Source organism: Lepisosteus oculatus, chromosome 2, assembly GCF_040954835.1.
Source record: "Lepisosteus oculatus isolate fLepOcu1 chromosome 2, fLepOcu1.hap2, whole genome shotgun sequence".
Classification (NCBI taxonomy): domain Eukaryota; kingdom Metazoa; phylum Chordata; class Actinopteri; order Semionotiformes; family Lepisosteidae; genus Lepisosteus; species Lepisosteus oculatus.
This window is the reverse complement of record NC_090697.1, coordinates 55,259,987-55,273,402: the sequence shown is the minus strand read 5'-3', so window position 1 is coordinate 55,273,402 and position 13,416 is coordinate 55,259,987. Positions and strand designations below refer to the sequence as shown.

Genomic DNA, 13,416 nt, shown 5'->3' with positions numbered 1-13,416 from the left:
GCCTCATCTGGTTAAAAAACAATCTCTCATCTTCTCCTTGTTGAAGGGATGTTCTACCTCAAAACTTTGAAAGTTATACCTCTGAAGTTCAGAAACTCATTTGCACTGCAGATCACCTTGGTGGCCTTATGCAGTACAACACACCAGGATTTCTTCCTAACCACAGGATGCACAGAGGTAGGCAGTCAGAGTGTAAAAAAATCAAGAGCTGAATAACTGTTTGCATGAATGTCACCAATGGGAGTGTAATTGTGTCGATGTTTTAGACTGAATGGCTTGTTTTCCATTCTGTTACCTACTTTCTCCAAACTAGGGTAGTTTGATTTCAGTTGTTGATTGTGGCATTGCAGTCTTACAAATATCCTGACTTTAGCCATAGAAGGCTTATTTATGTTTAGAAATATTGGCTGTAGTTCCAACGAAACTATATTATTGGAAGCAGTTACTCACTGTAGGTTCTATTTTTGTTAATGGTGATATTTTCTGAAAGTCATGTTTTTAGGTAACCTTGAATTATTGCAAGTTTCCTTGTATATAGTGATCTGCCACATCTTAGTATCGGTAGCAGAGATACTTAGAACAATTATAGTAATTTTGGAGCATTTCCACTAATGGAGCATAGTTCTGAAAGGGCCGATTGCAAGTTATTTGTCAGAAATGGGGGCAAACCATATTACTACTATAATATTTAATTTAAATACCAAGTTAAGTTTCAAAATGTGTGCTTTCTCCCATATAATGCCTATATAAAATTTGGACAGAAAACTTCAGAAAACTTCAGAAGGACACTTAAAAGCTGCGAGAGGACCATAAAAATATCCGTTGTTCTGCTTTTTATATCTTTGTCTGTTTTAAATTAAATGATTCTAATTGAATTTAAGTTAGCCTGCCCCTTTCCAGCTCTGGGAAAGACTTTTAAATGACCTTCTATTTGTGTCATGAATTATTGCATTCAGAAACCAGAGAAAGGATGTCCAGAAAGAAAACAGACTCTCACTGTTCTTTCATATCTTGTGGTTAATATAGCATTCTAGAACCATAATGGAGCATTGATTGCTGAAAAAATCAAAGTGAACTAGATCAGCAAACCTAAGATTAAATTATCTGATGCAGTCGGTCTTGTTCAATATCCATAAGTCTCCCTGTCTCTCTTCTTGTCTGCTGAGCCTATAAAGATTTGGTTCATTCAAGCTATCATCATTTGAAGTGTGAAATGAGCCTGTGTTCAGCGCATTTTTTATTAATGATTACTGTGGTTCTTAGTGTGGTTACAACTAGGACATTATACAACTTCATGATAACTCAGTTTAAGTAAAATATAATAACCCTGTATATTTGAACTTTTTCCTTAGCATTTCTTTTGATTTACGGGTTCATGTGTAAACCATGTTATACCACAGTGAAAGTTCCTTATAACCCTGTACATCTTGCTTGTGTAAAAAGGTAAGGTGAAGAGGTTAGAACTGAAGGAAACTGTAGCAAAACTGAACTTAAACCTTAGTAAATGTTTGAAAATGCAGTGATACATTTTCAGTAGTAACTTTTTTGCAGGGGTGGCTGAACAGGGAAATAAGGTCCTGACTGCAGAGCAATCGGATATGCTTCAGGTTACATGAACAGAAAACTTCAGTTCGGCACATTTTGTAGATCCTGTTAGACAACAAGGAGATCAGAAATATCCAATGGCTACAATGGCATATTACAGGAACAGGCACACTCTTATTGTAGGTATAGCTACAAGCCGGTCTGAAATCAGAATCAGGTCCGCAGGTTAAAGGAAAACCCTTTTTGCCTTTCAAAATAGAAACAAAAGGCTTCAAGGTCTGAAGTTTGTTTTACAAAAATGTAAAATTTACTATACGTCCTCTATCCTTAGCCATGGGACTTGCAACTTTAGAAGTTATGCAGGCTATGCAGCGCACTTGGAGCAACTCTAAAGTCCGAGTTAATGGCAAAACAAGACAGATGCAGTGGAGGGACATGTTTGACATTGCGGTAAAGTGGAGAAGGTAAGCTTTTAAAAGACACACATCTCATTCATAACATCATTGTTCACTGTAATGTGTTGGATTACTGTACAAAACAAAAGTGCATTACATTAAACTAACAGCTTTTCCAAGTATCAGGACTCTTAAGATCCCTGTGCATGTCTTGAGAATTATACAAAGAAAAATACAGTACTGTATCTCAGTTTTTTACTGTTTCAAAAAAGAATTGAATAATTCTATAACCCATCCCTTCATTTTTTAACATCTTTATCCTATTCAGAGTCATGCGGTCTATCCCGACAAGTAATGGGCATAATGCAGGATCCACCCTGCATATAGGATACAGTCCATCACAGGGCACACTGACACCAGGGCCAATTTTCACAGAAGCCAATCAAGTACTGTGGGAACCGAACACGGGGAGGACATACAAACTCCAAAGTCTGGGAATTAAACCCAGGGCTCCAGTGCTGGGAGGCAGCAATGCTAACTTCTGTGCCACCATGCTGCCTGTTTCTGTATTCGTATGTTTTAATGTCCAAAGTATAAATGACAACGAGACATTTTTGAGGTGTAATGCAACTAAGACAAATTGTGTCCATTCATGCTTTTCATAGATGTTTTTTAACAAAAATAAATATTGCCCCTTTTACCACATGGAGTTCATAAACAATTTCATTATGAGCCTTGGCCAAGGTGCAGGGCCTCTTGGCTGTTTTCGTCATATTTTGCTGTTCTCTGAAGGTTACAACCCCCCCAGAACCCAAATAACTCTTCTGCATTTTAGTGTTGGAGGTCACCAGGGCTAATGGACTGAACTTCTTTGATCATCATATTTCTCTGTGATCTTAGGTTGTATTTTTTTTTACTATTTTTGTATTGCAGGATCGCAGATCCAGACCAACCAGTTCTATGGCTGGATCAAATGCCGGCTCGAAGTCTGAGTCGAGGCTTTAACAACCATATCAACCTTATCAGGTAACATCAGTGTGTTTGTCATTAACTTGCTGGAGGAAATGATGATGCTACCTATCCTTTTTAGCACAGTATTAAGCAGCATGAAATGCATGTTCTTGATTTCAAATAATCTATTACTCTGCCGTCTCAAATTCTGGTGTTCAGTACACAGTTGCTTCGAGTTACATAAGCTGTAGGAAGTATCTTTCAAAAAAGTTTCTTGCTTTAAAAACAGAGATCAGAGATCTGCATTTGTTCCTTCAGCAGCTGAAGCGGCATCCATAACATACTGGAGATGTTTATAATTTCTCATTTGTTTATGATATTACTGCTGTAAGATGATAGTGACTGCATTTTTCATTCAAGAGATAATGCTTATTTACTAGTCTTATTTTAAGAATAGCTCTATGTGAAGCTAAGCCCAATAATAAACTATAATTGCTAATCAGTGCAACTCCGCATATGAATCTGGAGTCTTAACCATAGTGTGTTGCTTGAAGTGCTTACTAAAAAGTTAAAAGGTTAAATGTTTATAAATAAAAACAATTATTCTTAATAATGACATTTTTTTATTTCCTAGGGGTCAGATCATAAACATTCGGTACTTGGCATACTTTGACAGCATACTTAACTTCATTAAAGACAGAATACTGGTTTACCACGGGTGAGTCACTCATTTGCAGTTCTTAAATGACTGACTTTTTCCTACTTTTGGGAGTCAGGGTCACTGAAGAAATCCAGAAAGTAAAGCCTGAGGTTTCTGTGGGTTTCAGTTCATTTTTGTGTCCTTGGTCACAGAACCATTTAGATACAGTATTTAAAAGTGTGAAGAAAATTATTTCTGAAGTTTAAAAAAAAATACAAAAATACTTAAACATAATTAAAACGTCCTGCCATTGTGCTGTTATGACATAATCATGCCATTAAGGCAGGGTGACATTAATCTCTTTGTACTTGCCTATGGCCTTGTCCACAGTACATACAGTAGTTGCTAACTCAAGTTTTTTTTGTGTATGTACACAAAAAGTGTTCTCTCACATCTTTGTAATTAAGAACATAAATGTTTATTGCAACTTCAGTTTATCACCTGCTTTTCCAAACTCAAGTGATAAGCTGTTGAGGAAGACATTTTTGATTATGATAGCTTATTCTTTTAATCATATCGCACCACTTTCAATAACCGCTTATTCATTTTGGGTTCACTGTAGTGCAGAGCCAGTCACAGGAAGCACTGGGCAGGTATACCATCAATGGTACATCAGTCCAGTGAAGGGCACACACAGACTCAAACACGCATTCATCAGGGCTAATCTTCCCACAAGCAAGTTAACCCACCAGCATATCTTTGGACTGTTGGATGAAACCAAAGCACCTGGAGGAAACCCATGCGAACATACAAACTCCATGCAGATTATTAGCACCCCAGGAACAGAACCCAGATCACCAATGCCACAAGGGAACAATGCTTACCACTGTGCCACCGTAATGCCCCAAATACTTTTAATGACAATTTTTAAAATTATTTTTTATGTCCTTCTCAGAGCATATAACTCACGAGGGCTTGTAGAAGTTAGACAGGCACTGGAGAATGTAAATAAAGTGGAAGACCTTCTCCCCATAATGAAGGTAACAAAAATGATTCTTATCAATGTGAATTAAAGATTGCTAAATGACAGGTTTGGTCTCTACTCACCCCATCTAAGCTGTTTTAATAACGGTCAAAGTTATCATAGGAGATAATAGTGGAGGCTTTGAGTGAATTGTTGAGCCTGTAGTATTTTCAAACTTTTTATTTTATGTGAATTTTGCATTTCTTAGCTTTTTTGCATGTCATCTTCAGGATCTGTTATTCTGGAAAAGGCATATTCATATTTTAATTTTATGAAATTGGATGTTTCTTTTGTTTTCGTGAATGTACACGTACACTTATATGTCTTATTGTCCATATGAAGCAGTTTAACAGTAAAACCAGAGATGGGTTTACAGTGAACTCCAAGGTACCCAGTTTAAAAGATTCTGGGAAAGAATATGATGGCTTCACCATTACAATAACTGGAGACAGGTACAGTCCAGGGGCTCTTGAGTTCCTTTGTTTCTTAACTTTCTGTCTTCCTCTCCTCTGTGTATGAAATTCATCAAATGTTTAGTCGTGTTGGGGTCTATAGTTCAGATTTAGCTTGTTTAAATCTAAGATATATTATTAGCACTTTTTGACCAGAAGCTCCTGGTGGGGGTTGTGCAAAACGGAATAAACACCACCAGCATTGAATAGTTTCAGATCTGTCCAGGATATCTTTTCATTTGCCATACAATGAGCTTTTAATGACTATGAGCTTGCAGGTTTATCAATGAGTCCTACTGTACTATATGTGAAGTCCTCTGTCTGGTATCTCTTAATTTATCTAATGCATCATACTAGTTTTTGACATATCAATTTGGAAAAACTAGAAGTTTTCAAAATATTTCTTGAGGAAACTGGACTATTTTTATATTCATCAAGATGAAGCTTGCCAATCACTTTCCCACCATTATCATTCATTTAGCTGTTGTCCACCTTCTCAGATGGTGAATGTATGAAGTAGTTAAGATCACATTGAATAGGTGAGTTTGACTGGTAACTGGTGAGGGAGTAGCTAGCAGGTCATCAAAATCTTGTTGAATTGGGGATGAACACAGTCTGAAAAATGTATCTTAATCACAGAATGGATGAAAGTGAACACTGAGTTTTACTATTGAACTGGAATAAACTTACATTTATGACGATTACAAATTATTAAAAGCTGCTCAAAGAATTTTTAATTCCATGCAACCAATGTGAAATTGTTACACACGTTATAAAAGATCTTGTAATCTCATGTTTTGAAGAGCCTAGATATTTTTATATTTATGTTTAATAAAAGTTTTCAGAAAACTGTTTACAAATAGTTGTATTATCTGCTTAAAGTTGGGAATTGAATATGTTTTTCACATGTCATTTTGCTTGTAATTGTACAAAAATTTAAGAAAATTCCCCTGTGAGGTTCAGTCACTTTTTCCATGGAGTTTATATATGGTAAATAGAGATTAGTATCATTTAACATTGTGAGTCATCTGCTTTGTATGATGCACAACAATTACCTGAAAAAGAGCAGATGTAAACAAATTGAGTTAGCAGGGCATGTTATTATATGACCTTTTTATTATTTTTTGTTCACTAAGATGATTAAGCATTGACAAATGTCCTGAAGCTACTGTACAGTATATGTGGAAAACTTGAATATCAGATAGGTTTAAAAGTAGAGGATTATACCTGAGATTTTATAGATTTTACAAGTGTTTGTCATACAAAACCCGGTGACATGAAATGTTTCCATGGATTTGTATAGTCTTTAAATAATCTTGTCCTTTTACTGTTAGGAGAAATGTTTTCTGCTTAGTGCTTTAAGGAAAGTTTGACTGGTGCTATATCTTTTTTTCCTGTTCTTGTAATCAGAGTGGGAAACATGCTGTTTTCTGTGGAGACGCAAACGACAGAAGAGCGCACACAGCAGTATCAGTCCGAGATCGAATCACTTTATAAGGATCTCACTGCCAAAGGGAAAGCACTGATGCTGTCTACTGAGCTTGGGGTATTTTGCTTTTATTCTTCATTTTTTAAATAGCTGAGATGTTTTGAAGAGGTTTTTTAATGTAGATCAGTCACTGAATTTTACCTGTAATCAATTGTGACAAATCTGTGATTTCAACTTCATGTTTGCAGATGCTACCACATGCCAATTATGCAGTCTAATATGCAGTTTAATAATTGCAATGACAGGCTTAAGGTGGTTGGTACAGATGAGGTGGTCTCACATCATGCGGTTACCACTGTGTCTGAATAATCCAATAACTCTAGTCAGGGTTACAGGTCTTCCACTGCACCGAGTTGTGTTAGTGCCTGTAGTTGTGTGGAAACAATCCCTCAGTTGTTACCTCGTGGTCGATACAGACGGTTAGCTGGGTCTATGTCTGGGTAAATTACAGGCATGTCCTGTCAGTCTGGTGAACTAGTCTGGAGTCTAGTGAACTACAGTAGATGAATAGATCAGGGAAGCTCTGGCCACTTGGTGCTGGCATTGAATGAAACTGGTGGATCCTCATGCAGAAGGAGCAAACATAACCTTTGTACACGCCAGCTCATAAGCACCCATTTCTTACAAAAATGCTTGTTTTCTCTTTTTTCTAATTTCAAAGGATGAGATAACAAAGCTATAACATTTGTGTAGAGTAGTTTTATGGATATATCTTATGATTCTTATGAATGCATCTTCTTATAGGTGAACATGTAAGTTCATATCTTTAACTCTAATTGTCTGTTCTCTTTTTCCAGGATGCAGATTCTGTTTGCAATTTAATCCTTTCTCTGGTTTACTACTTCTATAATTTAATGCCTCTCTCCCGTGGTTCAAGGTATCTATACATTATACTGTACAAACATTTTTTTGGTTTAATTTAATTGTCTAAGTATATCACTCAGGATTTTCTCTGTGTTGCATCAAAGGCTTCTTTATTGGTTTGGATAGACGTCAAATGTGTATCATTTAAATGCAGCTGTGTTTAACAGATCTTTCTCATCTGATTGTTCTGGGCAGTGTGGTAGCGTACTCTGTTTTAATGGGTGCACTGATGGCCAGTGGGAAGGAAGTCGTTGGGAAAATTCCAAAAGGAAAGGTACAAAATCTAACTTTAAAGCAGTAAAGTCCTGTCTTAGGAGTATAAAAGTGGTTTATACAGTATAGTTGGACAAGATGCTGGGACATGAGGCTCCTCCCAATTCCAGGAGGATGTTTTGCTTTTAGCCATGATTCAACAAGGCTTGAACAAACACTCTTTGTCAAGCCAGTCTTATTACTAATAAGGCAGGGAAACCTGAGTTAGGCCACTGTTTATAAACTTCTTTTAGTTTGTCCATAGTACCATGTCTATGCTTTTAACTGAAGTGTTGTAGAGTCTGTAATGTCCACAGAGTGAAAACCACAAGTGGTGAAATTATAGTGTAAAACATGGCATCCTCCTGCTTACTGTAGCTCCTGCCAAATGTGTCCCAACAATCACCATCACCCCTTTCAAGCTGAGGTCACCCCTTTTATAGGCAATTAGGCCTATCCAACATTTTTATACAGTACATGACCTTAAACATTCTGGGATAATATTTGCTAAATTAATTCATGAGCCACATCTGTGTGGAAGCCCTTGCTTTCAATTTGCTTCGTGTCCCTCATTTACTGAGGAGTTTCTATTTTTCTGTCCACTACCTGTACATATCCGTTCTGTGTATGCTAAAGTAAATACTGTATGTGTGTGTTCGTAAGCATAAGCATATGTGTAGGTTAATTAAAACAGTTATTCATTTATGAAGTGCAATTGTACTGATTGAAAAAGTCGAACTCATATTTATACCTTTTATACGCTACTTTGTGTTTATTAGCACTTATTTATTCTAGTAAGTGAGAGTTAATTGACAGTAAGTGTTGTAGTTAATTGCTGTAACTGGATTCCAATATTTCTACAGCTCTATTGACATTTCTGTAAGTGTCAGTGTCTTATGTATTGTTTTTTGTTCCAGCTGGTAGATTTTGAAGCGATGACCGCCCCAAGTCCTGAGAGCTTCAGTAAAGTAGCAAAGAGCTGGATGAACTTAAAGAGGTTAGAGTGGGAATCTCTGTCCAAGTATAAACTACAAAGGAGGAAGAAGAGGTTAATCCCATAACATAAAGTAAAAACAAAAGAGAAAAAAATAACTGATTTAGTTATGGATCCATTTTCACCCAAATGAAGTCAAAATGTTTTTTCTTTTTTCTTTCATGGTGGATTTAACCTCTTCTTGTTCCTTCTATTAAGGCTAGGAGATCCAGTGAAATTGGTCCAGTACATAATTACTTATAATTAAAAATAAATATGTGTAGCTGTGGTCTGAAACGTTCTGAGCCTAATGTTGAAAAAACAGCAGGAGATCCTTTGTAAATAGATGCAACAATATCACATGCCATCATGTTCATTCTAAAGGCATAACAAAAGTGTTGACATGATGCATAATATAATTTTGGAATTTTCAGTTCCTCTTTTGTTGTACCTGTGAAAGACAGAGTTTAGTTACAGAGCGTAACCACACTGAATTTTAAAATACAGATGGTGAGAGCTCAATATAACCACAATTGCCTGCATTCTTTCTGTAGTAAGGTCTCTACCTTTCAAACCACCCTTCCATGTGTGTGTACTGTATGTTGACATTTTCGAGTACCATTAATTAGGCATGATTATATCTAGACTGTACGTTTAGATTACTTTAATAATATTAAAGTACATGATGTTTAAGAAAGTAACTGTATGCAAATTCACCAATGCTCTTTAATCCAGAGCAAATTTCTTGTGTTCATAAGATGTGTTATGATTTCTTCCTTGCCTTTAAGTGCTGGTATGCTGGTATTTCATATTATATCAATGTCTATTTAATTGTCTTTCTTTTCTTACTTCTCAAGCCTTCCAGCCTGGTACCAGAGCCTTCCATCAGTGGCGGAAACATTTCCCATGACAAGAACAATGATTGAGGTCCTGAACACAGATACCACTTCACATTGTCCAAAGAAATCCTAATAATGCTTCCTGGGTTAAAGAAAAGTCAATGCTTGACTTGCCTTCTCTGCACATAGTAAAGGAGACTTTGTAAATGGGGCTACTTGAGATTCCCACATCTTCTCATGTGAAGTTTGCTTTAAAAGCTTGCCCAAATCCAAGACAACATACTTCAAGTTTAGCAGAATGACACAATGGTTATACTGTTCTTTTGCAGCTAATTGTGGAATTACTGTAGATTCAGGCATTTATAACCAGAGGGGAAGAAATTACTTTTTACTTTAGGATTTAGAACATCTATTTCATGAATTTCTAATAATATGGGCCTAAAGGGCACAATAAGATATCCATATGATCCTCCATTCAAGAACTCTGCATTCTTTGAAAATAAGATTCAGGAATTGGAGTGTTAAATAGTTGTTAGTTTCATAGCAGGGTATTTCCAGGTTCCATTTGTACATGCTTGCACTTCAGTTTGATAGCCATGAGTCTTTCAACTAGGAGTAAATTAATGTACAGTATCACTGTCAGTTCGTTTACCGATAATATCTATTTACATATCTAAAATGTCCCTGGAGCTTCCTGATCAGCATATCTGGTTAAGACACTCACCTGAGTGCATTTTGATTTTGATGACCGTGGGTTCATGCCTGGGTCATGTTACTAACCATCTGGGACTGGGATTCCTCCTATGTCATTGCACAGTTGGCTGGGCTCTGTCGAGGGTAGGGCGGAATATTCAGTCAGGGCTGTACAGACTTTCTTTGCAGCTTCCTGTACGCTTCCAGGCTCGAGGGATACATTTTTCCCCAGACAGCGCTGGACGTCCTGCACAGACTGTGTTGCCCATGACGTATGAAATATCATGTATTGGGATTTTGGATTGATGAATGGCTTGAAGGCGAGAGGATCAGAGATGTCCGTCTGCTCCTTCTTATTCTCCCTTGTGTGTGGTCATGGGGTTTATGAAAAACAAGCAACTGGCTTTTCAAATTGTGAGAGCATAATATATCATTAGACACTCTAAGAAGGGGGGTATTTACAGTATTATTAAATATTTCTAGGGAGGTAGAGCATGTGCTTATTCAATTCAATAAGATATTTAGAACTAGTCCTGTTCAAAGCCTGCCTTCCAGCCCACATTTTCCTGTAAACTGTGAATTGAACTAGCACTTAATCTTAAGATTAACATATTTGTCAGGCTGCTAATATATTTGCCCCATGAATTCCAAAGGTTCATAAGGAGTTCCTCAAAAATGAGGTCTTCCCAAGAAAAAAGTTAAATTCTCAGAAGTAGAGCTGCATTAGTAGTATTAATTAATCAGCAGTATTTGAAGCATCGCCTTGCAAGATGCTTTTTATAAGCCCTAAAAAAATGTTTTTGATAAAATAGTAACTAACGGCATAAAAAACATGACTGTTCCCTAATCAATATTTTTCTGCTTCTTTCAATAAACTGATTTCAAATAATTGCATAATTGCTGCATGCAGCTGAACCCAAAAGTATTTAACAATTTAGTATTACAAGAATGCCAAAGGCAAAAGTAGAAGAGAGTCTTTACTTAAGAACAAGGCAATGTGTTTATTAAAACTAAGTTAAACCCAACCTTTTAACTTGCAGCTGGGTGTGATCTTAAAGCTGGAGACTGGTCATATGGTCCTGGAGGAGCACTGAGGAATGCTAATCCTCAATGAGTGAAGACCTGGAAAAAGTCTTCATTTAGATCAATTAAGTGAACAATTGGTCCAAATACGTTTTAGAAACATGGAGTAAAAACCTGAAGACATAGTAGCACCCCGGGCCTAGGAGTGACATTTATTGCTACAGAATGTAAAAAGGCAGTTATTCACTTATTGTATTTATAACTGCTATGTTCACCAAGCTATGAGCAGAGAATGTAAGTGAAGTGATGCAGATTAGGACTCTGTGACACAAAATTGAATACTTGAAAAAAAAAGTAGAAACAATCATCTGTTCTGTCAAAGAAGGCAACTGTGATTTCTTTAAAATGTTTGGCATTGGAGAATGTCCTAGTCATTGCCAAATTGTTGGTTTCCATTATTTGTTTTGCAATTCACCAATCGAAGGTAGTGGTAATGCCATTGAATTGAAAAAACCTCTTTAAGGAGTGCCATGAAGTACAATCAATTCAGTGTTTGCACTTTTAAAATGATTATTTTGTGTGCATTATGATCTATGCCACATACATCGAACATGTTCAGGGATAACTACAGGGGTGTGTACACTTGATCGTTTACAGTGGTAGTAAATGCGTTTGTCTTTTTTAGGAGCATTTGAACACTGTGGAGAGTTTCTCACTGTGGAGAGAAACATTTTTAAAAAGTAGGTAAAAAATGTAGGGGAAATGTTTTTTTGGCTGACCTCCGCTGCTATTCTGATCCACTGTACATTTTCCCCTTGTGCTTTACTGTGAATGGAAGAACAAAATATGCAGCTCCTTTTTGTTTGGAGAGGTTTGTGGAAAGGCAAGAGCCAATGGCAATTGCTTTAAAAAAAACTGTTTTTTGCTACTGTTTTACCATTTGAATTTTATTTATCCAGATCAACTTTTATTTGCTGTAAGATAGGGACACTTTTGCACTATTTGAGTTCTCATAATTGTGGGGACAGTTTTCAGACATGGTTACAATGACTAGGTGAATTATCTCTTTGGCCTGGGACTTGAAGCCTCAAAAAGGAAGAATCTTTTTAAAGAGAATTGTTTATTCTGGGGGTTAATAAACTGGTTTGACAATTCGCGTTTGTGTTCTGTGTTTCTTTGGTTACTTTGTCACAAAGTTCTTTCAGTACTTGACAGTGTTCATATCATAATTCTAGGTTACATGTAAGCTTTTTCCACTTAAATTGTTTCAGGCTTTATTGAATCGCATTCTGTGTCTTGATCCCTATAAGGTCACACAGGGGGTTAAATACAAGTCACAAAGCTTGTACTGTATCTTGTATGGATTCCATTAGCATTGGTGACTGCCAGGAATCTCTGCCTCATAGACACTGTCGCATAGCAGTCCTGGCCATTGCAGCTGCTGCTATACTTTGGTCCATTGTCAAGTCTTGACTGTTAACTGGATGTCCTGAATGGGCCCCATCATTGAGACATTGTAAGCAAGATGTTTCTATGACCCCTGAAGAGCTCTGCACCAGCCTGTTGAGATATTCCAGTTGGAAGCATGCCCACTATGTATTAATGGAGAGCTTCAGAACCATATATGCCCCTTTTCTGAATATTCTGTTTTGTTTTCCACTGTTTTTGACTGACCTTGATGAGAGTTCTGCACTCTATTTCAGAGATAATGTTAGAGTAGTAGTTTTGCTCCAGAACTTACATGAACTTGCTCCAGAACAGAAACATTTTTTACTTTTGGAAACATCCTTGAAAGATGGGATTACTTTGTTTTGACATTTGAATATTAATCTGGTGCATAACACTTTTGTGTATATACTATTAATTGCACGTGTAAAAGAGCGAGCAGGTTTTGCAGTTATCATTGTTCTTCTATATTTCTCAATGATACCTCTTATAGATCTGTAATGTACAGTATTTTAATGCTGTGTATAATACACTGATACCCATTGCTTTGCGAGACATTTGTTTTATATTGGCAAAGCACGGGTCTGTAACGTCTACCTCATATTAATTGTGTAATCTGAAAGTAGGTTACATGTATAGTACTCTGTTAACGTTTTTATTTACTCTCAGATAACATAAACATAAGATATTTCTCGACACTCGAATATGTTGACTTCCCTCCTTTAATACTGCTGAAATTCGCCATTCGCCATTCGCCACGGTAGGTGGCGTCTTGATTTTTTGCTGTTAAAAGAAACTTCGCTTCCTGGTTTGTCACACAGATCGCCTAC

General features: G+C 36.7%; 1 protein-coding gene across 3 annotated transcripts in view; it reads left to right on the top strand.

Annotated features, from left to right (window-relative positions):
• ttc13 (tetratricopeptide repeat domain 13) overlaps positions 1–12,294 on the top strand; it is a 30,464-nt gene extending 18,170 nt beyond the window's left edge. For 2 of the 3 annotated variants that reach the window (XM_006625659.3, XM_069179326.1), the window contains 11 exons: positions 47–177; positions 1,877–2,009; positions 2,874–2,966; positions 3,526–3,609; positions 4,487–4,571; positions 4,898–5,007; positions 6,418–6,553; positions 7,294–7,373; positions 7,556–7,634; positions 8,530–8,609; positions 9,443–12,294. In XM_006625659.3, coding sequence (XP_006625722.2) covers positions 47–177; positions 1,877–2,009; positions 2,874–2,966; positions 3,526–3,609; positions 4,487–4,571; positions 4,898–5,007; positions 6,418–6,553; positions 7,294–7,373; positions 7,556–7,634; positions 8,530–8,609; positions 9,443–9,557 — 1,126 coding nt within the window. In that variant the 3' untranslated portion in view covers positions 9,558–12,294. The remainder of the gene's footprint in view (positions 1–46; positions 178–1,876; positions 2,010–2,873; positions 2,967–3,525; positions 3,610–4,486; positions 4,572–4,897; positions 5,008–6,417; positions 6,554–7,293; positions 7,374–7,555; positions 7,635–8,529; positions 8,610–9,442) is intronic. The other variant, XM_015345662.2, reaches the window with a different exon arrangement.
• The last annotated feature ends 1,122 nt before the right edge of the window (positions 12,295–13,416 follow it).